The following is a 10,326-nucleotide window of genomic DNA, read 5'->3' as shown; positions in this document are numbered from 1 at the left end:
CCCCATTTGACAGATGAGGTCACTGAGGCCCAGAGAATTAATTAGTTAATTAATGATGGCATTTATTAAGCGCTTACTATGTGCCAAGCACTGTTCTAAGCGCTGGGGAGTTTACAAGGTGATCAGGTTGCCCCACAGGGGGGCTCACAGTCTTCATCCCCATTTGATGAAGCCACTGAGGCCCAGAGAATTAATTAATTAATTAGTGATGGCATTTATTAAGCGCTTACTATGCGCAAGGCACCGTTCTAAGCGCTGGGGAGGTTACAAAGTGATCAGGTTGTTCCACGGGGGGCTCACAGTCGTCATCCCCATTTTACAGATGAGGTCACTGAGGCCCAGAGAATTAATTAATTAATTAATGATGGCATTTATTAAGCACTTACTATGGGCAAGGCACCATTCTAAGCACTGGGGAGGTTGCAAAGTGATCAGGTTATACCACAGGGGGCTCACAGTCTTCATCCCCATTTTCCAGATGAGGACACTGAGGCCCAGAGAATTACTTAATTAATTAATGATTGCATTTATTAAGCGCTTACTATGCGCAAGGCACCGTTCTAAGCGCCGGGGAGGTTACAAAGTGATCAGGTTGTCCCACGGGGGGCTCACAGTCGTCATCCCCATTTTACAGATGAGGTCACTGAGGCCCAGAGAATTAATTAATTAATTAATGATGGCATTTATTAAGCGCTTACTATGTGCCAAGCACTGTTCTAAGCGCTGGGGAGTTTACAAGGTGATCAGGTTGCCACCCGGGGGCCTCACAGTCTTCATCCCTATTTTACAGATGAGGTCACTGAGGCCCAGAGAATTAATTAATTAATTAATGATGGCATTTATTAAGCGCTTACTATGCGCAAGGCACCGTTCTAAGCGCCAGGGAGGTTACAGAGTGATCAGGTTGTCCCACGGGGGGCTCCCAGTCGTCATCCCCATTTGACAGATGAGGGAACTGAGGCCCAGAGAAGTGAAGTGACTTACCCGAAGTCACCCAGCTGGCAATTGGCGGAGCCGGGATTTGAACCCGTGACCTCTGACTCCCAAGCCCGGGCTCTTTCCACTGAGCCTCGCAGGGCTCACAGCCTTAATCAGGGAACTGAGACAGAGAGAAGTTCGGTGACTTGTCCAAGGTAACACAGCAGACGAGTGGCGGAGGGGGAATCAGCACCCCGCTCAATCAATCAATCAGTCAATCCATAGTATTTATTGAGCGCCTACTGTGTGCCGAGCGCTTGGAAGAGTACTACAGAGAAGCAGCGTGGCTCAGTGGAAAGAGCCCGGGCTTTGGACTCAGAGGTCATGGGTTCAAATCCCAGCTCCGCCACTCGTCAGCTGGGTGACTTTGGGCGAGTCACTTCACTTCTCTTGCCTCAGTTGCCTCATCTGTAAAATGGGGATGAAGACTGTGAGGCCCCCGTGGGACCACCCGATCACCTTGTAACCTCCCCAGCGCTTAGAACAGTGCTTGGCACATAGTAAGCGCTTCATAAATGCCATCGTTATTATTACCTAACTTCTCTGTGCCTCAGTTCCCTCACCTATAAAATGGCTTCATAAATGCCAACATTATTATTACCCAACTTCTCTGTGCCTCAGTTCCCTCACCTATAAAATGGGGATGAAGACTGGGAGCCCCCTGTGGGCCCACCCGATCACCTTGTAACCTCCCCAGCGCCTAGAACAGTGCTTGGCACATAGTAAGCGCTTCATAAATGCCATCATTATTATTACCCAACTTCTCTGTGCCTCAGTTCCCTCACCTATAAAATGGGGATGAAGACTGGGAGCCCCCCGTGGGACCACCCGATCACCTTGTAACCTCCCCAGCGCTTAGAACAGTGCTTGGCACATAGTAAGTGCTTCATAAATGCCATCATTATTATTACCCAACTTCTCTGTGCCTCAGTTCCCTCACCTATTAAATGGGGATGAAGACTGGGAGCCCCCCGTGGGCCCACCTGATCACCTTGTAACCTCCCCAGCGCTTAGCACAGTGCTTGGCACATAGTAAGTGCTTCATAAATGTCATCATTATTATTACCCAACTTCTCTGTGCCTCAGTTCCCTCACCTATAAAATGGGGATGAAGACTGGGAGCCCCCCGTGGGACCACCTGATCACCTTGTAACCTCCCCAGCGCTTAGAACAGTGCTTGGCACATAGTAAGCGCTTAATAAATGCTATTATTATTATTATTATTATTATTAACAGAGCAGAGTTCCCGGCCCACAATGAGTTTACACTTGAGCGAGGGGAAAGTCCTCCTGCCTCACCCTCTTTCCAACTTGTTGCCAACTTGTACTTCCCAAGCGCTTAGTACAGTGCTCTGCACACAGTAAGCGCTCAATAAATATGATCGATTGATTGATTGATTGATTTCCAGTAGGTCACGCCACTTCTCCGCAGGACTAAAGCAGGAGGGAGCAAAGTTAGACTTCAGAGGGGGAAGGGAGACTCGGGGCTGGGAGGGTCAGAGGTGACCTCCCCATCTTTCTTGTACTTCCCCAAGCGCTTAGTCCAGTGCTCCGCACACAGTAAGCGCTCAAGGTTGTCCCACGTGGGGCTCACAGTTTTGATCCCCATTTTCCAGATGAGGTAACTGAGGCTCAGAGAAGTTGAGTGACTTGCCCAAGGTCACACAGCGGACATGCAGTGGAGCTGGGATTCGAACCCATGACCTCTGCCTCCAAAGCCCAAGCTCTTTCCGTTGAGCCAAGATATCAACATTATAATTATTATTTATTCTGATGGTATTGACACCTGTCCACTTGTTTTGTTGTCCGTCTCCCCACTTCTAGACCGTGAGCCTGTCGTTGGGTAGGGACCGTCTCTGTTGCCGAATTGTATTTCCCAAGCGCTTAGTCCAGTGCTCTGCACACAGTAAGCGCTCAATAAATGCGATTTGAGTGAGTGAGTGAATAAATACGACTGAATGAATGAGAGACAGGAACACAACTGGGGTGAGTCACACTTCAGATTTTATTTGCTCGGCACACATTCACTCATTCATTCAATCGTATTTATTGAGCGCTTACTGTGTGCGGAGCACTGTAGTAAGCGCTTGGGAAAGTACAAGTTGGCAACATATAAAGACGGTCCCTACCCAACAGTGGGCTCACAGTCTAGACACGCAGACACACAAAAACACAAACACACACCACATCCTGCTGCATCCAGGCCTCATCTGTCCTGCAAAGAGGGAGGAAAGGGAGAGGTCAGGGGGCGTCCTCCTCATCTCTCAAGTCGTCCCTCCCACTGCCTCCGCAAAGGTTGCTGGGAGAAGACCCCCATTCCTTCCCCTCTCTCCCCTTCCCCTCTTTCCCCACTCCTCCCCCTCCCCATAATAATAATAATAATAATGGCATTTACTAAGCGCTTACTACTACTACTACTAATAATGTTGGCATTTGTTAAGCGCTTACTATGTGCAAAGCACTGTTCTAAGCGCTAGGAGGGTACAAGGTGACCAGGTTGCCCCACGTGGGGCTCACAGTCTTCATCCCCATTTTACAGATGAGGTAACTGAGGCTCAGAGAAGTTAAGTGACTTACCCAAGGTCACACAGCAGACACAGCAGCTTACTATGTGCCAACCACTGTTCTAAGCGCTGGGGAGGTTACAAGGTGATCAAGTGGTCCCACGGGGGGCTCACAATCTTAATCCCCATTTTCCAGATGAGGGAACTGAGGCCCGGAGAAGTGAAGTGACTTGCCCAACGTCACCCAGCTGACAAGTGGCGGAGCTGGGATTTGAACCCATGACCTCTGACTCCAAAGCCCGGGCTCTTTTCCACTGAGCCACGCTGCTTCCCGCCCCCCCCACCGCCTTCCCTCCTTCCCCTCCCCACAGCACCTGTATATATGTATATATGTTTGTAGGCATTTATTACTCTATTTATATTTATTTTATTTGTACATGTTTATTCTATTTATTTTATTTTGTTAATATGTTTTGTTTTATTGTCTGTCTCCCCCTTCTAGACTGTGAGCCCACTGTTGGGTAGGGATCGTTTCTAGATGTTAATATGTTTGGTTTTGTTGTCTGTCTCCCCCTTCCAGACTGTGAGCCCACTGTTGGGTAGGGATCGGCTCTAGATGTTGCCAACTTGGACTTCCCAAGCGCTTAGTCCAGTGCTCTGCACACAGTAAGCGCTCAATAAATATGATTGAATGGATGAATGAAGGAATGAATCCGCGCCCTCGCTGGCCAGCCCACACCCTCGAACTCTGACCCCAGAAGATGCTTGTTTTGTCGTCTGTCTCCCCCTTCTAGCCTGTGAGCCCGCTGTTGGGTAGGGACTGTCTCTATAGGTTGCCAACTTGTTCTTCCCAAGCGCTTAGTCCAGTGCTCTGTACACAGTAAGCGCTCAATACGATTGAATGAATGAATGTTGTGTTTTGTTGTCAGTCTCCCCCTCTAGACTGTGAGCCCATTTTGTTGGGTAGGGACCATCTCTAGATGTTGCCAACTTGGACTTCCCAAGCGCTTAGTACAGTGTTCTACACACAGTAAGTGCTTAATAAATACGATTGAATGACTATGAATGTTGTGTTTTGTTGTCAGTCTCCCCCTTCTAGACTGTGAGCCCGTTGTTGGGTAGGGACCGTCTCTAGACGTTGCCAACATATACTTCTCAAGCGCTTAGTCCAGTGCTCTGCACACAGTAAGCGCTCAATAAATACGATTGAATGAATGAATGAATATGTGTTGCCAACCTGTACTTCCCAAGCACTTAGTCCAGTGCTCTGCACACAGTAAGCGCTCAATAAATACGATTGATTGAATGAATGAATGTTGTGTTTTGTTGTCTGTCTCCCCCTTCTAGACTGTGAGCCCATTTTGTTGGGTAGGGACCGTCTCTAGATGTTGCCGACTTGTACTTCCCAAGCGCTTAGTCCAGTGCTCTGCACACAGTAAGCGCTCAATAAATACGATTGAATGAATGAAGGAATGAACGCCATGAAGAGACACCCTACCCCCAACTCCGCCCTTCCACCTCTTATCCCACCCCATCCTGCCCTGGCTCTTCCAGGGCAGAGAAGCAGCGTGGCTCAGTGGAAAGGGCCCGAGCTTTGGAGTCAGAGGTCATGGGTTCAAATCCCGGCTCCGCCAATTGTCAGCTGGGTGACTTTGGGCAAGTCACTTCACTTCTCTGGGCCTCAGTGTCCTCATCTGGAAAATGGGGATGAAGACTGTGAGCCCCCCACCATGGGACAACCTGATCACCTTGTAACCTCCCCAGTGCTTAGAACGGTGCTTTGCACATAGTAAGCGCTTAATAAATGCCATCATTATTATTATTCCCATTTTCCCCCACTCCTTTCCAGCCCAGTTTCAAAGCCCTCTCCTCCAGGGAGGTTTCCTGGATTGACCTTGCCCACTCTCCGGACTCCAGCCCTTCCTTCAACCCTCTCCCTCCACCTCCTCTGGTGCTCCTGCCGCTTCCATTTTTTTGTTTTGCTTTATTGTGCTTTTTTAATGGTATTTGTTCAGCGCCGGCCACTGTACTGAGCGCTGGGGTACATAATAATAATAATAATAATAATGATGATGGCATTTGTTAAGTGCTTACTATGTGCAAAGCACCGTTCAAAGCGCTGGGGGGATACAAGGTGATCAGGTTGTCCCTCGGGGGGCTCACAGTCTTCAACCCCATTTTCCAGATGAGGGAACTGAGGCCCAGAGAAGTGAAGTGACTTGCCCACAGTCACACAGCTGGCAATTGGCGGAGCCGAGATTTGAACCCACGGCCTCTGGCTCCAAAGCTCGGGCTCTTTCCACTGAGCCTATGTTTTGTTTTGTTGTTTTTCTCCCCCTTCTACACTGTGAGCCCGCTGTTGGGTAGGGACCGTCTCTAGATGTTGCCAACTTGTACTTCCCAAGCGCTTAGTACAGTGCTCCGCACACAGTAAGCGCTCAATAAATACGATTGAATGAATGAATGTTGTGTTTTGTTGTCTGTCTCCCCCTTCTAGACTGTGAGCCCGCTGTCGGGTAGGGACCGTCTCTATATGTTGCCGACTTGTACTTCCCAAGCGCTTAGTACAGTGCTCCGCACACAGTCAGCGCTCAATAAATACGATTGAATGAATGAATAAATGAGCCACACTGCTTCTCTGTATATATTCTTTATATGACACACAAAGTCATCGGGTTGAACACAGAACCCCGTCCCCCGTGGGGCTCCCGGTCTTCATCCCCATTTGACAGATGAGGGAACTGAAACCCAGGGAAGGGAAGTGACTCGCCCAAGGTCACACGGCAGACCAGCAGCGGAGCCAGAATGAGTATCCAGGCCTGGGCTCTAACCACTAATAATAATAATAATGACGGCATTTATTTAGCACTTACTATGTGCAAAGCACCGTTCTAAGCGCCGGGGAGGTTACAAGGCGATCAGGTTGTCCCCCGTGGGGCTCCCAGTCTTCATCCCCATTTTCCAGATGAGGGAACTGAGGCCCAGAGAAGTGAAGTGACTTGCCCAAAGTCATCCAGCTGACAATTGGCAGAGCCGAAATTTGAACCCACAGCTTCTGACTCCAAAGCCCGGGCTCTTTCCACTGAGCCCATGTTTTGTTTTGTCGTCTGTCTCCCCCTTCTAGACTGTGAGCCCATTGTTGGGTAGGAACCGTCTCTGTATGTTGCCAACTTGACTTCCCAAGTGCTTAGTACAGTGCTCCGCACACAGTAAGCGCTCAATAAATACGACTGAATGAATGAATGTTGTGTTTTGTTGTCTGTCTTCCCCTTCTAGACTGTGAGCCTGCTGTTGGGTAGGGACCGTCTCTATATGTGGCCGACTTGTACTTCCCAAGCGCTTAGTCCAGTGCTCCGCACACAGGAAGCGCTCAATAAATACGATTGAATGAATGAATAAATGAGCCACGCTGCTTCTCTGTATATATTCTTTATATGACACACAAAGTCATCGGGTTGAACACAGAACCCCGTCCCCCGTGGGGCTCCCGGTCTTCATCCCCATTTGACAGATGAGGGAACTGAAACCCAGGGAAGGGAAGTGACTCGCCCAAGGTCACACGGCAGACCAGCAGCGGAGCCAGAATGAGTACCCAGGCCTGGGCTCTAACCACTAATAATAATAATAATGATGGCATTTATTAAGCGCTTACTATGTGCAAAGCACCGTTCTAAGCGCCGGGGAGGTTACAAGGCGATCAGGTTGTCCCCCGTGGGGCTCCCAGTCTTCATCCCCATTTTCCAGATGAGGGAACTGAGGCCCAGAGAAGTGAAGTGGCTTGCCCAAAGTCACCCAGCTGACAATTGGCGGAGCCGAAATTTGAACCCACAGCTTCTGACTCCAAAGCCCGGGCTCTTTCCACTGAGCCCATGTTTTGTTTTGTCGTCTGTCTCCCCCTTCTAGACTGTGAGCCCGTTGTCGGGTAGGGACCGTCTCTATATGTTGCCAACTTGACTTCCCAAGTGCTTAGTACAGTGCTCTGCACACAGTAAGCGCTCAATAAATACGATTGAATGAATGAATGTTGTGTTTTGTTGTCTGTCTCCCCCTTCTAGACTGTGAACCCGTTGTTGGGTAGGGACCGTCTCTATATGTTGCCGACTTGTTCTTCCCAAGCACTTAGTACAGTGCTCTGCACACAGTCAGCGCTCAATAAATCCGATTGAATGAATGAATGTTGTGTTTTGTTGTCTGTCTCCCCTTTCTAGACTGTGAGCCCGCTGTTGGGTAGGGACCGGCTCTAGATGTTGCCAACTTGGACTTCCCAAGCGCTTAGTCCAGTGCTCTGCACACAGTAAGCGCTCAATAAGTATGATTGAATGAATGAATGAGCCACGCTGCTTCTCTGTGTGTATTCTTTGTATGACACACAAAGTCATCGGGTTGGACACAGTCCCCGTCCCCCGTGGGGCTCCCGGTTTTCATCCCCATTTGACAGATGAGGGAACTGAAACCCAGGGAAGGGAAGTGACTCGTCCAAGGTCACACGGCAGACCAGCAGCAGAGCCAGAATGAGTACCCAGGCCTGGGCTCTCATCACTAATAATGATAATAATGATAGCAATTATTAAGCACTTACTATGTGCAAAGCACCGTTCTAAGCGCCGGGGAGGTTACAAGGTGATCAGGTTGTCCCCCGTGGGGCTCCCAGTCTTCATCCCCATTTTCCAGATGAGGGAACTGAGGCCCAGAGAAGTGAAGTGGCTTGCCCAAAGTCACCCAGCTGACAATCGGCGGAGCCGGGATTTGAACCCATGACCTCTGACTCCAAAGCCCGGGCTCTTTCCACTGAGCCACGCTGCTCGGCCGTGTCCACCGGTCTGATCCGATTCTGACTGTCCGTCCACCTGCCTCTGACTGGACTGTGACTTTGATGGGTATCAGGGTGGGCTCCCTTTAGGACGCCCCCACCCATTCATTCACTCATTCAATTGTATTTATTGAGCGCTTACAGTGTGCAGAGCACTGGACTAAGCGCTTGGGAAGCCCAAGTCGGCAACATCTAGAGACGGTCCCTACCCAACAGCGGGCTCGCAGTCTAGAAGGGGGAGACAGACGACAAAACGAAACGTATTAACAAAATAAAATAAATCTTCCAGCCCCACACCACTTACGTCCATCTTGGTCATTTCTTTATTTGTACTAATGTCTGTCTCCCCCGCTTTATTCATTCATTCATTCAATCGTATTTATTGAGCGCTTACAAAATAAATTTGCCCGCCGCCCACCTCCGACCCCGGGACCCGCAGGTTTGGGGATGGAGGCCGGGGGCTGGAAAAGATGGGTTCTGGAGGCATCTCCCCCTCTCCCCACTCCCCCACTGTGGTCTCCCGGCCGGAGTGAGCTGAGGATAATAATAATAATAATAATAATGGTATTTATTAAGCGCTTACTATGTGCAAAGCACCGTTCTAAGCGCTGGGGAGGTTACAGGGTGATGAGGTTGTCCCACGTGGGGCTCACGGTCTTCATCTCCATCTTGCAGATGAGGGAACTGAGGCCCAGAGAAGTGAAGCGACTGGCCCAAAGTCACCCAGCTGACAACTGGCAGGGCCGGGATTTGAACCCATGACTTCTGACTCCAAAGCACGGGATCTTTCCACTGAGTCACGCTGCTTTTCCGAGGATGGGGGTGGGAGAGGGGGCCTCACCTGGACACGACTTAGAGGCCTACAATCCACCGGCGGAGCAGGGAGCACAGCAGCACGGGAAAGACCAGGGGCCGGGGGATGCCGGAGCTACCAGGAGCGGGGCCCGTGGTGGTCTAAACATGGGAGATGACACACAAGAACACACATGTCAACACACACACACACACAGAAACACGCGTGTTGTAAGCCCTACCCCCAACCCGCCTCCTCCACCCACCCGTTGGCCAATGTTTGCCCCAATCCCTCCCTCCGCCACCCCATTTTGCCCTTCTCTTCCACCCCCCACCCTCCTTCCCCCTGGCACTGAATAATAATAATAATAATAATGGCATTTATTAAGTGCTTACTATGTGCGAAGCACTGTTCTAAGCACTGGGGGGATACAAGGTGATCAGGTTGTCCAATGGGGAGCTCACAGTCTTAATAATAATAATAATAATGGCATTTATTAAGCGCTTACTATGTGCAAAGCACTGTTGTAAGCACTGGGAGGGGGATACAAGGTGATCAGGTTGTCCAATGGGGAGCTCACAGTCTTAATAATAATAATAATAATAATAATAATGGCATTTATTAAGCCCATTTTGCCCTTCTCTTCCACCCCCCACCCTCCTTCCCCCCGGCACTGAATAATAATAATAATAATGATGGCATTTATTAAGCGCTTACTATGTGCGAAGCACTGTTGTAAGCACTGGGGGATACAAGGTGATCAGGTTGTCCAACGGGGGGCTCACAGTCTTAATAATAATAATAATAATAATAATAATGATAATAATAACATTTATTAAGCGCTTACTATGTGCAAAGCACTGTTCTAAGCACTGGGGGGATGCAAGGTGATCAGGTTGTCCAACGGGGAGCTCACAGTCTTAATAATAATAATAATAATGGCATTTATTAAGCGCTTACTATATGCAAAGCACTGTTCTAAGCACTGGGGGGATACAAGGTGATCAGGTTGTCCAACGGGGAGCTCACAGTCTTAATAATAATAATAATAATAATGGCATTTATTAAGCGCTTACTATGTTAAAAGCACTGTTCTAAGCACTGGGGGGGATACAAGGTGATCAGGTTGTCCAACGGGGAGCTCACAGTCTTAATAATAATAATAATAATAATAATAATGGCATTTATTAAGCGCTTACTATGTGCGAAGCACTGTTCTAAGCACTGGGGGGATACAAGGTG

The 10,326-nt window shown here is 49.1% G+C and overlaps 1 protein-coding gene across 1 annotated transcript in view; it reads right to left on the bottom strand.

Annotated features, from left to right (window-relative positions):
• The window catches only part of CIART (circadian associated repressor of transcription), a 48,925-nt gene that overhangs the window by 16,206 nt on the left and 22,393 nt on the right, over positions 1-10,326 (bottom strand). Inside the window, exon 5 of the mRNA XM_038768422.1 lies at positions 9,156-9,245. Within this exon, the coding sequence (XP_038624350.1) occupies positions 9,156-9,245 (90 nt within the window). The remainder of the gene's footprint in view (positions 1-9,155; positions 9,246-10,326) is intronic.

This window comes from Tachyglossus aculeatus, chromosome Y4 (assembly GCF_015852505.1).
Source record: "Tachyglossus aculeatus isolate mTacAcu1 chromosome Y4, mTacAcu1.pri, whole genome shotgun sequence".
NCBI classification, from domain to species: Eukaryota; Metazoa; Chordata; class Mammalia; order Monotremata; family Tachyglossidae; genus Tachyglossus; species Tachyglossus aculeatus.
The sequence above is the reverse complement of the archived record's forward strand: the minus strand, read 5'-3'. Positions and strand labels throughout refer to the sequence as shown.